This window comes from Lonchura striata, chromosome 4 (genome assembly GCF_046129695.1).
Source record: "Lonchura striata isolate bLonStr1 chromosome 4, bLonStr1.mat, whole genome shotgun sequence".
Classification (NCBI taxonomy): Eukaryota; Metazoa; Chordata; class Aves; order Passeriformes; family Estrildidae; genus Lonchura; species Lonchura striata.
In genome coordinates, this window is record NC_134606.1 from 2,425,848 (window position 1) to 2,442,843 (window position 16,996).

Sequence of the window (16,996 nt, forward strand, 5' to 3'; positions counted from 1 at the left end):
TTATAATTTATTTGAAAAATAATGAAAATAATTCAAGGAGAGTAAAATTGCCAACCTGAAAACTTAAAATAAGGAAAGATACCCAACCTGCAAGGACTCTCCTCTCCCAGTTCTTCTTCCCTTTCTCTACCCAACACTTGCACTGATCAGAAAATACTTTCCCAGAACTCCAGAAGATGAAAACACCATTTATTTTGCTTTTCTCTGCTCTGGTCTTCTTGCAAGGGCTCATAACACTACCTTCTTTTAAATTATAAATGTGTTTTATTGGGTCACTCTTTAGAAGCCTTTGAAATTAAAATTTAAATACCTTAGGAATAGCTTATCTTGTTTCCTAGGTAATATTTTTTAATGAAATGGAAGAAGTCTTTCCCCATGAGTTTCCATAATTGTTCTTTGTGAAATTGAATTCTAACAATTTTTTCTGTAAGTGATCAGTACAGGGAGGGGAAAAAAAGGATAGCAAAATCAAGATGTGTATTGCTGCTCTGTATATAATGCTTAAGAAGTTCTAAAAATGTTACAGGTCCTTAAAAAAACCTGGTTTTGTCTGGAGAATTAAATTGGCCTTCAGAGTTGACAACAGCAAAAGAATTATTGCATCTTGTTTTTGAGGAGCTGAGGGAAAATCTCCTTTTTGTGCCCTCAGCATTTTTCCTGTTGACTGCTTCTTTCCTCACTTTGAGCAGGAACAGGAAAATGCATCCTCTGATATGGAAAATGCTTTATTAAAAGTCACTCTGGGGGCTGCTTGCTGTGTCAATGCAGAAGTCCTTGGACATAGTTTTTCTCCCAATCCTTCCAATTTGTCCTTCAGATCCTCTGAGAAATCATGGAAACATTTCCTTTGCAGGCAGGTCAAGAAGCATTTTGAGAAAGATTTCACTTCTGGACAGCTTTGTACAAAAATTTGTTTTCATATTCTTGGAATTTTTTTTTTTTTTTTTTTTTTCCACAGAGGCTCCAGCAATCCTGCAGCTGCTCTTAAATAACTGTGGGCTTGTGCAACTTGTGTTGCTGTTTCCATACCAACAAATGAAATAAGTGCAATTTGTGCCCACAGTGAAGAGTCTGGGGATTTTTTTTCTGCTCTCTATCTCGTGATATGGGAAGTATAAAAAGATGAGCTCTGAATAGCTTGTAGTGAATCATCTGTCAGCCAGCTGCTCTGGGCTCCTGGTTAATGATGGGATGAAAATTCTCCAGAATAAGATACAAACCTTAATTTTGTACAGCTGTGAGAGTCAGGTTTAGGTGAAGTTTGGAAGAATGAATAATTAGTAGTTGCTTAAATGTGTAGCATAAAGTTCTGTGTGGTTTTTGTGGACTTCCTGGCATCACCCATGTGGGCAAACATCTGATAGTACCTGATGAAGTCTTTGCTGTCATCAGTAGCTTTAATTTCTGTTTTCATATCTAAGACTGGATCAAAATATCCATCCATCCATCATCCATCCATCCATCCATCCATCCATCCATCCATCCATCCATCCATCCATCCATCCATCCATCCATCCATCATCCTTCCATCCATCCATCCATCCATGTAATATTAATTGAAATATTCCAGGTAAAAAGGAAAATTGAGGGATTCAGAACTGAAACATTTGACCTAAAAAGGGATAAAATTAATGCTGGAGACTGCAGTGACTTTGTGCTTCCTGTGGAAGTATCTCCAAATGAAGTGTTGTGTGTCCTTTATCACTGATGTTTGAATTTCACTTAGATTTGCCATAATGGAAACCTTTCATGTACAATCTTTCTTTCAGAAAAAGTAGAGCATGATAATTGTAGTATTGCTGAAAAGACCTATTTGCTTTTTTACTTGGCTAAAGTAATGCTGAAAATAGAAATATTTGACCTTACTTTATTGTTTGTTTGAACTGCTCATAAATTTAGCTCTATTTGAGTGCTTCTGTTAGAGACATTTGTTTCCTGGAGCTGAACAGCTCATAGTTCTATAAACAAGTCTATAAACAAAAAATCCCATTCAGTAATAGCAACAGTGAAATTTCTTGTCTTTTATCTGTATTTAAACAAACTCACAGAATGTTGCCTGGAAGCACAAATTGTGTTGCTCTCTGTGTGGCTGTTGTAGCTGAAAGATGCATATTGGGCAACTGAATTAAAATGTATATAATGAACTATTCACTTTGATTATAAAAAATCTATCTGGCTGTTGCAGATGGAATTTTTGCCTGGTTTAAAGATAAATATTGGACAGATGAATTAAAATTTATATAATAAATTATTCATTTTTATGGTAAAAAAATCTCAGCAATATTTGGCAAAATTTGTTTAATTTCTGTTTCATGTTTGAATTGATGATCTTGGAGGTCTTTTCCAACCTTAATGATTCTCCTGATGGTGCTGGAGGTGCCAGAACTCTTTCCCAAACTCTTGTTGGGATGTAGGTGCACCCGTGGTCCCTTCTGATGTTACTTTGCTTTTTGCTTCTCTGGTAGAAAAGGGAATTTTGCTGGCCAGGTGAGAGCAAACTGAGCAGCAATTTTTGCCACGCTGGAGATTAACAGAGCTCGTGGATTGAAGGAATAGTTAAAAATTCCTCTCCTCTCTCAGTGCTGTGGACTTCATCTTTTAGTGGGCAAAAATAATCAGGAGTGGTTTGATTTAAGGTCCATGTCTCAAGAAGAAATCCCCATGTTGAAGTGTGTCCATTTACTTTCTGTAATAAAGAAAACAAAGCTGGGTCAGCTCTTCAGCCTCCCAGTTGGACATTTCTCAACAGTGACCTTGAGGACAAATTCTCTTTCTTTTGCAGCTGCAGCCGCCTCCGAAATATTCAGACTATCCTGACACAGAGCAGCAAATCTCAGCCTGATGGAATCCTCTGCATTTTAGGTTAGTGTTACATTTTTTGTTCTCATTATGTTGATAAAGATACCATGAGTTTCAGAAAGAAGAAAATCATTTTGCTGCTCCAAGCCCCAGCCTGGTTTCTCAGGGCATGAACAGCTGATGTTACACTCTCTCCTCCCTAAACAGTTCTTCAACCTATTTACTAATTTTGAGCAAAGAATTTTAAAGAGTGGCCTAAGAAACCCAGGAAGCAGTTAGGAGTTAAATGTTGGCACGTGAAATTAATGTGGTTTCAGTGCTTTATTTCTTCTGGGACTGGGAGAAAAGGGCAGCAGGAAATAAAGGAGCACATGTGCAAGTGTGCTGTAGGAAAATAACAGGGGTTTTGTATTGCCTTAATACCATTTCATTGACTCTTGTTTAATGTTATATAATCAGTGTCAAGATCTTAAAGGAAAAATGCAGACATTATTATTTAAAACTTGAGTCCTTAGAGAAAAGGACTTGAGGAGTGATTGTTTAAATAATATATTGCAGTTTAAGAGAAGAAATCTGCTGTAGCACTAAAGAAGTTCTGTGTAGGAAGTGATATCACAGTCTGTTTTTTTTTTTTTTTTGTTTTATTCTGTTTTTTAATTATGTAGCAAGAAAACTCAAAGCTCAGTTAGTGGACCACAAAATGAAATGTATAAATATATATAACCTCATTTTCTTCTAGTCAGTGCTAACTGTACAGCTGACCCTTCCTACCCTGCATTGTCTGGGGTAAGAGGTTAAGTCTCTGACTAAGTAGTAACTGTACAGCCAGAAGCTCTGTGAGGTCACTGTGTCAGCCTTCCAGTGAAACTTAATCATACAGGATAAACTCCTTGGGTTTTGCCTTTGCTGCTAATTTAATTCCATAAAATTATTGTGAACTCTGAGACTGCAGAAAGTCCCAGGTAAAGAACAGTCACTGAAAACACGGCCCAGCTTTAAGGAAAACAAAGGAATTGCTTTGTGTAATCCTCAGTGTTGTGTGGAGGATTTAATTCTATTCATAAGAACATACCTCTTAATAAATAAGCACTTGTGGTATGGAAATACAGGAGGTGTGTTTTGTTGGGAGATTTGTGCTTTGCCCTGATCTCTCAGCACCCACAATGGGACTCTTGTCTGCTCTGGCCTGGCTCCTGTAGTCTGCAGAATTTTTGGCATGACTTCCATGAAACAGGCATGTCACTGTTATAAATGCATTAAATCTGTCATCAAATACAAGCTTCTGATGACAAAACCCATGTAGTTTTACATCCTCTTGACTTGTGTGGAAAGTGAATACTCACAACTATGTTTTTTTACAGTCAGTGCATGTTCTGTTTCACTTGGCTGCTTTTAATAGCCTGGAGTTAATGCAGTTCCCTCACCTCAACTTTAGTTTCATATTGGGCTGTGAGATAAAACCTGTATAAACTTCCACAGCTTTGCTTCAAGTTCATTAATATTTGTACTAAAATTAAACCCAGCATTGTGAGATCTCAGAGAGAGATGGGAACTGACCCACTGTTGATACAATTATTTAAATGTGGTTACAGCTGATTTTTAAAAGGAATCCTCTAATCTGATTTTGAAGGGGTTGCATGGTAACATTCCTGCATTCTTTGCTGGGGAGAAAAGGCCTCACAACTGACATGAAAAAGGAATTTGGAGGTTGGCATGTCAAATGTCTTTTAAAAGCTGTGATGCCTCAGCTGTGTGTTGCTGTTCAAACTGATCTACTTAAATGATACTGTGAACTATTTTTTTATGATAGTGGTGTTTCTTGGCATCTTACCTTTCAGCAGAGATGTTCAGCTCGTGGTTCTGTTGCTGTGATTCCTGAGGATGTGCATTTGCTGTGAGCAGCATGTGTTTGTAACTGGCTGCAGTTGTAGCTGCTCTGGTGGTGGATTAAACTGTTGCACCATTCAGCACAGCTGAGCTGAATTTTTGCAAATATTGCTATTTATTTTTTATTCTCCTTGAAGAGTGATACTGTCAAGGCTGTTCCAGTAAATATTTATTTTACTTTGGTTCTGTTCACATATTGCTTTTTTAGATTATAAATAATCTAGATGATTTATTTAGATTATGTTTTTAGTTGATACATACTATATATATAATATATAAAAAATATTATATAGATAATGTATTTGTATATATTTTATATATTATATGGAATATCATATATAATAATTTTATGTTATAGAGTATATATTTAGAGTAATATAATAATATATATTTAGATATTAATATATAATATAAAATATAGTGATATATTATATAATACAATCTATAATATATTAATATCTATTATTTATATATTACTATAAAATATATAAACTAAATAAATAATCTAGATTACTTATATATAAATATTCTAGATTTATAGAAATAATCTGATTTATATAAAAATATATAATTATAATATAAAATATATAATATAATATAATATATAATTTATATAATAATATAGATTATATAAATAATGTAATTTTTATATATATACTCTAGATTATAAATATATAATCTAAATAAATAATGTAGAAAGCAATATGTGAGAAAGAAAATAGAACCAAGAAAGATAATGTTCACATGATCTTTTTTAGATTTTTTTTTTTTTTTCCATTTTATCCATCCCACCCAGAGCTCTCCCTGCTGGGGTTTCTCCCACATTCTGAGAACCTTTAGTACATTGCTCTGATCGTTCATCCCATTCCCTTTCCAAACAGAGACAATTGGAAGGATTATTTAAGGATTATTCTGCCAGCAGTTCCAGAGCTGTGTAGAGGTGATGTGTCCATTCCCTCCTGTCCCCACGTGCATTTCACATCCCTGCCGGTGCCCTGGGGTATCCTGCACCCACTTTACCTTATCCAGCAGACAGATTTCCCCACCGGATTTGGCCAGAAAGTTTTCTGCCCGTGTAGCAAACGGAACGGGCAGCTGAGCCCTGCCCTGCCTGGGGAGCAGAGCAGGAATTTCGGGGCTCAGGCTGACTCACTGCCTGCCCACACCCGGCCACGGTTTGGGAACAGGCGGGGGACTTACAGACTCCCAGCTCAGCTGGAGACAGGCGTCGGGCTTTCCTAATTAATGGCCTTGCCCATTGTTCTGGGGAGGATTCCTGATATGCTCTCGGGGGTATCTTATCTTGGTCATTGTTTCGTTTCCTGTTTGTTTTCTGCTAACTATATCTGTTCCTTTAACTCCATATGTTTCTGTAGAATATTACTAAAGCCTCAGTGTGAAGGCTCCTGTCTGGACAGGACACTTGAAAGACCCAAGTAAACCACAAATGCCAAATATTCTGCAGAATTCATGGTTTTATGTTAAACAAATGCCTTCCCTGCATGGTTGTCAGTGATCTGTAAGCACTAAATTCACCCATGTCCTCTATTATAAGAGTTAAATTTGTCAGCTGTCCCCCTTTAAGATCTTTTGTTTTCTCTTCCTCTCCTTCTGTCATTAACTGAAAAAGCAGGGGTTTGGGGTTTGGCTTGGAAGATTTTCCCTGCTCTGAGCTGCTATACCCAGATAAAATCTTAAACTCTTTGCTTTTGCCTTTGCTGCTAATTTAATTCCATAAAACATGTTAACTGATGACACTGCAGTATTTCTTAATTATTGTGAACTCTGAGACTGCAGAAAGTCCCAGGTAAAGAACAATCACTGAAAACATGGCCCAGCTTTAAGGAAAACAAAAATTCCAGAAATTAGAATCACAGGATCATAGAATAGTTTAAATTGGAGGAATCTTAAAGATTACGTGGTTTTAACTCTGTGGCAGGGACACCTTACACTATCCCAGGTTGCTCTAAGCCCTGTCCAGCCTGGTTTTGGACACTTCCAGGGATCCAGGGGCAACCACAGCTTCTCTGGGCACCCTGTGCCAGGACCTCCCCACACTCACAGGGAACAATTCCTTCCCCATATCCCATCCAACCCTGCCCTCTGGTACTGGGGAACCATTCCCCCTTGTCCTGTCCCTCCATGCCCTTGTCCCAAGTCCCTCTCCAGCTCTCCTGGAGCCTCTTTAGCACTGGAAGGGGCTCTGAGGTCTTTCTGGAGCCTTCTCTTTTCTGGGCTGGACATTCCCAGCTCTTTTCAGTGTGTCTGTGCCAGATTATTGCTCCTCTGAGCCTTCAGAAGGTGCCTCGGGCAGGTAATCAGTGAAACAGATTATCCTCAGGAGATCATGTGTGCTCACTTGCCAAGGCTGCAGCTGATTCCAAGGAGACTGATTATATTTAAATAGAGTTTCCCTAAAACAATGGGACAGTTTCTTCCTGCAAGAAGGGAGTCTCCACTTGTTTGTAACTAAAATCCCACCTAGACACGAGAGCTTTGGCAGCAATATTTGTATGTTGAGTCCCATTGAATTCCAGATTACATTGGTGTGCCTGCTTTCATGGGGCTGAAAATGTAAATAAAATAGAGGGACACCTTAAGTGAGAGGTCAGAAGCAGCAGGAGAATGAGAATTCAAAGATTATGGCTGGAAAATTAACAACTTTGAGGGCTGAGAAAGCTGGGACAGATGTGAGGCAGCTTTCCACTAAATATCAGATACCTTGGAATACCTTGGGAACTGCCCAAAATTACTGAACAAAGAGTTTATTAAGATGTGGGATTCAGTAGCTGGATGCAGACACATTATCTGGTTAGCCCTCTAAAGCTGAAGCATAACATGAAAAAGGAGCATAAACAGGAGAACCTAAGGTTTGTTTCAATTTTTGTCAAGTCCAGGTGACTCTTGGCTGTTTTGGTTTCCAATTCAAGTGCTGAGACTCAAATGTTCAGGCCATGTTATTACATTATCAATGTCCTGATCTCTCCTTTAACAGTGGTAACAAATCCTAATTTGTTGGCAGCCATTCCACTGTATCCTAATGTAACAAATCCAAGCTTGTTGGCAAGCATTCCACTGAATTCTAATATAACTTGGTAGGAAAACTTGCCATTAGAGGAATTTTTGGCAGTCAAGACTGGTGACCTCTGTGAAATGTGAATAATAAGGATGGTGCTTTATGTGCAGTTGTACTTGTTTGAAAATCCTGGGTTTATTACAGTAGAATTATGACTGTGACTGTCAACCAGAGAGGTGAAGATTGATGAAAATAATTTCTAAATCTGTGGCTTCATTCCTTTCCTTTTGTATTCATCTTTTGTCTCTTCATGCTCCAGATCTTCAGCTATTTTCACTTAATTTTCCCAAGGACCAGGAAAAGTTTTCTTGGAAGCTCTTTGTGCCCCATATTTTTTGTCAGAACACCTTTTTACAAATTGTCAGAAGTCTGCAGTGGCTCTCTGGTGACTCAGGGATTGCTCTATAACACTGATAAGATAATGTTTAATCATGTATTCTAAAGCAGGAGATTTGGGTCACGGGATTAGTTTGTTAGGGAGCTTCAATCAAGAACATATTAATTAGAATGCATCCAGACAGATGTTTGAATTACTAGAAAAAATGGAATTTTAGATTCAGAGCATGGCAGAAAACAAGACATTTAAAATTTTTAAGGAATACTCGTGGATTTAGGTTGAAAGGGGGATGTCAGTGTGTGTCAGTGATCTTGCAAAAACTCCTTTTTCCTTACTGTTCTCTCAGTGTGTTCAGTTGAGGAGTTGAGTTCATACTCCTGCTTTAAAATTTATTAAATTGGGGAAGAAAAGAAACTTTTCAGGTGTGCAGTATTAGGACACACAACAATTCTCCTGTGGTTTTGCTTCTGCAGGGATAGACAGTCGATACAATGAAGGGTGCAGGGAGCTGGCAAATTATCTGCTCTTTGGTTTGTACAACCAGAACAACAACGACTTTGAAAGGACAGGTTTTCCTGAGGAAGTTCTGGATGGTGAGTAATGTTCTCAGCATTTTTACCTGTTCTGGACAGAAGATGAGCAGAAAAAGTGACATAAGAAAAAAAAAAATAAAGGTCATTAAGTCTCACGTTGTCTGTATATGCCTGAAAAATGTTTCTTAGAAACACTGCTGAAGGATCTTCTTAGGAACACTGCTGAAGGACTAATTTTTAAACATAAAAAGATATATTTCCTATGTATTATGCTCCACAATTTACCTGAAATGTTGTAAACTTACCCAATTACAGTCCATTAGTTCAGTCAATGTATGCATGTACATGTTGTTAATACTGTGTGATCACACCTCTGCACTTCTAAAGTACTTGAGCTCTTTTTACTTCCCCGCATTTACTCACCTTTGTCATACTTGGAATGTGGCCCTGTGATCACAGCTTATTATTCTCTTATTTGTATGAAACTTTTGGATATCTCCCCCATAGGCTGTGGTGTTGATAGTTTTTAGTTGAAGCAACTCTGATGTAACGTTAGGCAAGAGCTGCTGGAATTCAGAGTTCTGGAAGTGCTCTGGGAAGACTCATCCTGACCCTCTTGGCTGCACAAAGGACAGGCTGATGCAAGTTCTGTGCAAGACTTGGGAATTACCCCCCCGTTGTCTGGAACAGTAACAAGTGCTCTTGTGCTTGGAACTGTCTGTGGCTGCTTCTTCTGCTTGTTTAAAAGAAATCAGGAATTGCACTGCATTCAGATAGCTGAAGAATTTTCTTTTTTTAATGGAATGCGTAATAGAAAAAATGTTTTCTGTTCAGTTTCTGTAGTGTGTGGAGTTCTGATGATGGAATGTTTGTTCTGCTTGTTGCAGATATAATCATATTAATAAAACCTGACAGTGTTCATCTGTACTGCAACCCTGTGAATTACAATCATCTTTTACCCTATGTGGCACACTGGAGGAACTTGCATTTCCACTGTCTGACTGAAAATGAGGTAAGTGAAAAATGAATGCAGACAAGATTTGCTAATGAACTTGTTAATGAGCTGATCCTTAAAGTGGAACTTCTAAAAACATTCTTTCCAGAAGCCTTTTTTCTCTTTCCTCCTCAGCAGAGGTGTGATATGTTTGTATATCTGGGTATTAATAATTTGCTAAAGTCTGCAAGAAGAGTATGTTGTCAATGAGGACAAATTGCTCCTCTCTCCCACTAATTGCTGTTGTTTTGATCTAAGTGATATTTTAATGAGGGGAAAAAAATTGGGTTGTGAAAAATGCAAAATGTGAATAAAGTATCACAGTCAATGCTGAGATTTCCCACATCAGCCTTGTTTGCTGCCAAAGCAATGGTTGCATTGTCTGCCAGTAGTTTGAGAATATTAGAAAAGATGGGCTTAGTAAGTCCTTTAAAATAGAGATTTCATTATGTATTTTCATTTTAACTATTAAATCTTTCTGTCAGGAACTGTTAACCTCACTTCCACTACATCCCATGACTGATGTGACTTTCATCTTGAACTTAAAAGTCAAAGTATTCTAGAAAAAGTCCATTTATTGTTGTGAAGTATTTTTAGAGGTGTGAAAAATGAAAATACTCTTTGGGTGTAGAATAAGGACCTTTTCATTCCAGTGGAGACTGGAAATGCCTCTTCCTACATGAAGTTCTGTGTAGTTCCTTTTCTAAGTTAAGAATTATGCTGAATTCTGCAGGGAGTGGGTTTGGAGCCTGTGATGGTGAGTGAAGCCAGGGGAAAAATGAATGGGTAAGTCAGGGAGAGAAACTTTTTGTTCCCTTGAGTTTCCATCTTGGAAGTGATGAGGCTTCCAATAGACTGGTTGTGTTTTTATGTGTCTGGCTGATAGCTTAGATCACAGAATTAGGAAATAATTCAGATTGCAAGGAGCCTCTGGAGATCATCTTTTCCAGCCTCCTGCTTCAGTGGTGAGATCAGGTTACTCAAGTTTTTTTTGCAGCTGGGTGTTGAAAGCATCCAAGGATGACTGCAGAACCTCTGCTGGCTCTGTGCTGCATTTTCTCACTGTCCTCCTAGTGAAAAAGTGTTTCCTTTTGTCAAACCCAAGCCTGGCTTGTTTTAAATCATGTCTTTTTTCATGACCACTGTGGAGAGCCTGACTTCACCATCTCAGTAATATTTTGGTGGGTTTGAGGTGAACATATTGAGCAAGCCTGGATCTCTCCTTCTGGGACAAGTGCTGCAGCCCACTGATTGTGGTGGCCCTCCACTGATCTTGCTCCAGTTTATAAATACCTTGTCCATGGATCCCAAAACTTGTTGTGGATGCAATTCCAGGAATGCAGCAGAGAGGCATAATTCTTGTTAGGATAACAACAGCTGAGCCCCAGGTTGAAACATGCCACAGCAAAAGCTAAAGCCTGGCTTCACAAGGCTTTTTTGTTGCCAAAATCCTTGCTGAAAGGGCAAATCTGATGCTGGGAGAACATGTGCACTTTGGAATCAGGAGCAGAGAAGTTCTTACCACACAGTTGCCAGTGCAGCTGCATTCTCAGCTATTGAATTTTAAGCTTCATCTGCTTATAGGCTTTGATATGATTTATCATGGTAAGCAGGAGCCTTAATCACACAGTGTTGGCTAGAAAAAAATTATGTAACTGGCAAGGTGAACCATGTGCCTTGTTCTTCTTGGAAAATAGGGGAAAGGTTTGGATTTGGAAGCTGAAAATGCACTTGTACTTCACTGCTGTTTGGTGTGAGTGAACTGAAGACTTCCAGTCACATTTCCAATGTATAAGAATTGCCAGTTTCCTAGATTACTGCTGAAATACAAACAAAACCTTGCTGTGTCAGGCTTTAAGTGCATCCTGTTTACAGGAGAATTGCCTGCAGTGGCTTTTAAGTACTTACTTTAGTGATAGAAATAACTTCATGAAAATGAAACCAAAAAAGCACAAAAATTTTGGAAATAAATAAAGCAATGCTGTTCCTGGCTCTGGCAAAACACAGAGCTTCTGCTTCCTTTTTTCCTTCCTACTTGCTTTAACTAGACCACAGGAATTTAAGGGAATATCCTAGTTATTGGGGAAAAAAAAAATCCCATATTACAAAAAAAAAAAAAAGCCCATGTTCCAAGTGGCCAAATAGGATAAAATACAGAAATTTGCTGAAGTAAATTTAGGGATGTCACAGTTGAACTGTGACAATCTGCAACAGCAGATTTTGAGCAAGCCTTTAGCACCCTGCCAAAACCCAAGTTTTTATTCCAGGGACATTTTTAAGTCTTGAGAAACTGGCAGTTGTTTGGGGCTTGGCTTTGAACTGCAACTTTGATCTGGCTTCCTGGGATTGAAGAAGGAACACACCATGGAGGAGCTGGGGCTGCATCTTAAATTCAGGCTTGGCTTAAAAGAACTTCTCAAAATAAATGTGTTGGGTGTACCCTGAAGCTCACAAAAACTTCATCATCATGTCATTTGCCTTGATAAGAAGCTCAGAGCACTGCACATAAAAATAAAATAAAATAAGCAAAACACCTCTGCCTTCTGATCTTGCTCCAGAAAACAAGTGGCTCTTGAAGAATCCAGCAGGGCTAGACCTGTTGGTTCCAGACTTGCTGCTAAACTGCTTTTCAGGTCAAAGTCAGTGTGTTTTCAGGTTTGTGTTCTGTTACAAAAATGACTTTAGTGTGATTTGTCTCTTCAGTCTGGCTTTTATGCTTTTCTGAGTTAGGATTTTTGCTCTTCAGTCTGCTGAAGTCTTCAGTTCAGACAGAATTGCATGAAGGTTTCTCCTCTTCTTGCCTCCTTTTCCTGCAGTTCACCTCTCTCTCAGACCAAAACTGGTTCTTATTGTCTAATCTATGACCTGGGGCTATTCTGTCATTGATTTTCCATGCTCAGTGTTGCTTAGCTGGTAATACAGTATCTTATTTTAATTTTTTTTCCCTCAGTGGCATATTTTTGTTGCATATCAGTTGGTATGCTCAAAATTACTTCTATCTTCCAAATCTAGATGTGGAAAGACTTCACTGAAAGCTGACAATAAAGTCTATAATTATGTCTACATATGTCATGATTCAAAATGATTTTTTTTTTCCAATTTCCATTGGCTTGAGTACATCCCTGCCACGATGGGATTTCCAAAATCCCAAAGCACCTCCCAAAAAGAGGTACTTGAGCTCCTGGAGGCTGTAGGTGATATTTTAGTGCTTTACATGCTGCATCTTCTCTTTCCTACCAATCAAATTAGGGCATGCCTAATCCAATTTGATTTTAAATGGCTTCTTTCAGTACGAAGATGAAGAAGCTGCAGAGGAATTCAAGATTTCCAGCTTTGTGGACATGGTCCGGGATTGCAGCCGCATCGGGATCCCCTACAGCTGCCAAGGTAGGGTGGGTTATGCTCAGACTTGTTGTGTTTTGGGCTTATTTTTTTTTTTATTTATTTGTTTTTGTTAAGGTTGAGATTGAAGGTACTTGAGATGGTATTTCAAGTTCAGACTTATATTTTTAAAAAAATTTATTTTACAGTTTCATTAGTAGTGAGTTCTGTAGTATTTCACTAACAAGGTATAAAATGGCTAACTATCTTTCTTTACAAGTTATTTTAAGGTTAAACTAGCTAATTAAGGAATATTTAAGTTATTTTTAACTCAATAACTAATCTTTTGTGTCCTGCAATGTGGACTTTTTTTGTCTAATCACAAAATATGACTTAAAATCACAAAGAGGAAGGTGAGGAAGAGCAACTAGCTACTACTTTAAAACTTCTGTCTTAGCTTTATATATATTACGATATTTTAAAACTTTAAGTTTTCTACTTTATGATATTGCACACTCTTATTCAAATGACACACTTGTAATCATAGTGTTGTCAATCAATTTTGGAAGCCTTCTCTACAGCCTTAGGTTAAATATTTTATTCTCTTGTGGGTCTGTGCTTTTCAACTTAGAAAGCTTAAAATTCTCAGCATCTAGAGTTCCAACACAGAGTGGAGGTATTTTTGCCCCCTGCAGCATCAGGGAATGAAGATTTCCTTGCCTTGGGAGAGAAATAAGGATTAGTAAGTCATTGGCTTCCTTTTAGCATCTTTTCCCTTAAGACTTGAATTTCTTTCTGAGAACTGGAAGCCCTCAGAGTTCATCTGGGGAGCGAATGCCCCCAGCGTGAGGCAGAGAAATGATTTGCATTCAGAGCACTGTCTTGAGCTGATACAGAAGTTCTCTGTTCCCATGGGAGCTCCAGATAAATCCTTCTTTATGGAAGGGGAGAATAAACATTTCTTTATGCAAGTTTCCTTTCTTAGAATTGAAAAAAAACCTGCCCTGCATGGCTTCCTGTTGGGATCTGGAGCCAGCCTTGAGCTTCAGCAGTGTAATCTTGCATTCTTTTTTTATTCCTAATTCTTTATTGCTTCCCTTAGGGAAGGCTGATATGCTCTGACTGCCTGAAAAGTCATTAGTAGAAGTGCCAGGAGGAAGTTTTAATCTCCCTCAACTTAAAATTCTGATTAAATGGGGATGATGGAAGAAATTCCTCCCTGTGAGGGTGGCAGGCCCTGGCACAGGGTATTCCAGAGAAGCTGTGGCTGCCCCTGGATCCTTGAAATTGTCCCAGGCCAGGTTGGACAGGATTTGGAGCAACCTAGGATGGTGGAAGGTGTCCCTGCCCATGGCAGGGGAGGAATGGGATGAACTTTAAGGTCATTTCCCATTCTGGGATTCTGTAGGGTTGACAGTATTTACTTATGGCCAAGTATTTGAGGAAATGGAGTAAGCAAAGCTCCCTTGAATTTTAATTGTTAATCAACATGTAATGAAGTTTGCAAGGAGGTGTGGAGTACCTTGAGAAAAAGGGATAAAATTTAGGGCGTAGAGGAGCTTCTAAAATTGCCATCTGTGTGAAAAATATTTTTCGCTTCAAGATTTTCAGCTGTACAAAAATGGGATTTTTCTACAACTGAATCTGTGAATCCCAAGAACTCAGGGAGAGCTGAAATGCCAGGATTTGTGAGGGAATGTTGCTGTGCTTGCTTTGCAGGCCACCTGCAGATATTTGACATGTTCATCGTGGAGAAGTGGCCGATCGTCCAGGCCTTCGCGCTCGAGGGGATCGGGGGCGACGGCTTCTTCACCATGAAATACGAAGTGAGTGCTTCCCTTGGGCATTTCCTTTCTGAAGCAGAAGTTACTCATGAAATTATTTTGTTTGGAAAGCACTTTCTGAGAGGATCTAGTCCTGACTCACTGCTCAAGTCAGCTGCTAAATTGGATGAAGTTTTTTTGGGATTTTGTAAAACTGTGGCAGGATGGAAACCCTGTGGTGTTGTTGAGATTCTGTTCTGGGCAGCACAGCACTTTGTTCAAATAATGGTTTATCCAGGAAATTCTCCCCAGGTCTCTGCTGTGATTTAGGACTCTTTTCCTTTCCTTTTTCTCCATTTTCCTTTTTTTCCCACTTTCCTTTTTTTTCCTGTTTTCCTTTTTTTCCCCACTTTCCTTTTTTTCCCACTTTCCTTTTTTTCCCATTTTCCTTTTTTTCCCATTTTCCTTTTTTCCCATTTTCCTTTTTTTCCCATTTTCCTTTTTTCCCATTTTCCTTTTTTTCCCATTTTCCTTTTTTTCCCGTTTTCCTTTTTTTCCCCACTTTCCTTTTTTCCCCACTTTCCTTTTTTTCCCATTTTCCTTTTTTTCCCATTTTCCTTTTTCCCCCCACTTTCCTTTTTTCCCCCCACTTTCCTTTTCCCCCCCACTTTCCTTTTTTTCCCCACTTTCCTTTTTTTCCCCACTTTCCTTTTTTTTCCTAACTTTCCTTTTTTTTCCCCCACTTTCCTTTTTTTTCCCCCACTTTCCTTTTTTTTCCCTACTTTCCTTTTTTTTTCCGCACTTTTCCTTTTTTCTTACCTTCCTTCTCATTCCGTTCCTTCTAGAGCCACCTCTACCAATAACCAATTTTTTTAAACCCTAATTTTTTAGATGGGTTCTAGATCTTCAAGACCAGAGCAGTAGGAGCTGGTTAGTGATGAACACCTTGAGATGAGCTCAGAAAATAAGAAAAGACTATTCTTGGGTCACTGGTTTTGACTGAAGAGATGCATCTCCTCTCACTGACATTGTATATTCATGGGTCATCATTCCCTGCTGAATAGGGCAACAATCAGGATTTAATTACTCCAATATTTAATAATGATTTTTTGTTCCACTCTGAGCAACTTGTGTCATTGATTTTCCCATTTATTAATTATGCTCTGAACAGCATTTTCAGATGACAGCTTAGCATTTTTGTGCTTGTTTAAAGCTTCTTTGATTTCATTTTTTTGAATCTCTGCCACAGCAATGCAGATGTCCCATTTTTCTTATCACTCCTCCATTTTTACAGCCACAATGGGCTTTTGTCTGACTCCTGATAGCTGGAAAACCTCCAGAGAATTAATAGTGCCATTTTTATCTAACATATCATCATCATATCTATAATTGTACATGCTTGCTCAGAAATATGCTCTGTGAGTTCCTGTGCCTTTCTGAGCACTGGAAAAAAAGTTTAAGCTTTCTTCAGGGCTTTTTTTCAGGGTTTTTGTTATTTCATCACTGGTACTTTTAACACCTTGTGGTGTGAACCTGCCCATACTTTTAAAACAGATGAGCATCTTTGAGGAGGGCAATCAATGGCCCTTCTCCATGTCTGAAATAAGTAAATGAAAATTTCACTGGCAATTTTTAACTCAGACTTTCCCTCAGATTTTCCCTGTGCTGTTTGGGCCTTTAATTACCCTTTAATTACCCCACTTCATTTCACAAATCTCTGAAAAAGGCTCTGAAAAAAATGTTCAGACACAGTGGCACAGAGAGAGCCTCTCCTGTGTGATCCAGGGAGCTGATACTGTCTCCAAGCACTTCTGGAATGCTTCAAAAGGAGCAGGGAAAATTCTTGGATTCATTTTTTAAGAGCAATCATCTTGGCTCTGGCAGTCCAGCCAACTCCAGCTGCAGTTCTTGCTTGCTTCCTCCTTGAAATCATGAGGGGATTTCAAATGGGAAGTGACATAATTAACTTTTTACGTGTTTGTGTGGTTCTGTGTGCCTGATGGGGGAGGAAACCAGGCTGAAAGTGCATTTGGGATCACTGCAAATCATCTGTAAATTAATTCTTCTGCCATTATTAAAAGGGGAGTATTTTGGTGCATTTTTAGCTCAGACTTTCCCTCTGAGATTTTGCCTGTGCTGTGTGTTCTCTTAGATTTGAATGTAATTAAAGGATGATAATTCAGTATTTTTCCCAGTCTTTTAAAGGCAGTTGCTCTTTTACTACAGAAATCAGAGTTGCTTTCCTTTAGAAAATTTACTGTATTTATAGGAATGGAATGGAAGTGA

The 16,996-nt window shown here is 38.5% G+C and overlaps 1 protein-coding gene across 1 annotated transcript in view; it reads left to right on the forward strand.

Annotated features, from left to right (window-relative positions):
- The window catches only part of DNAAF9 (dynein axonemal assembly factor 9), a 71,179-nt gene that overhangs the window by 7,685 nt on the left and 46,498 nt on the right, over nucleotides 1-16,996 (forward strand). The window contains exons 2-6 of the mRNA XM_021526813.2: nucleotides 2,783-2,862; nucleotides 8,573-8,692; nucleotides 9,520-9,644; nucleotides 12,917-13,013; nucleotides 14,667-14,773. Coding sequence (XP_021382488.2) covers nucleotides 2,783-2,862; nucleotides 8,573-8,692; nucleotides 9,520-9,644; nucleotides 12,917-13,013; nucleotides 14,667-14,773 — 529 coding nt within the window. The remainder of the gene's footprint in view (nucleotides 1-2,782; nucleotides 2,863-8,572; nucleotides 8,693-9,519; nucleotides 9,645-12,916; nucleotides 13,014-14,666; nucleotides 14,774-16,996) is intronic.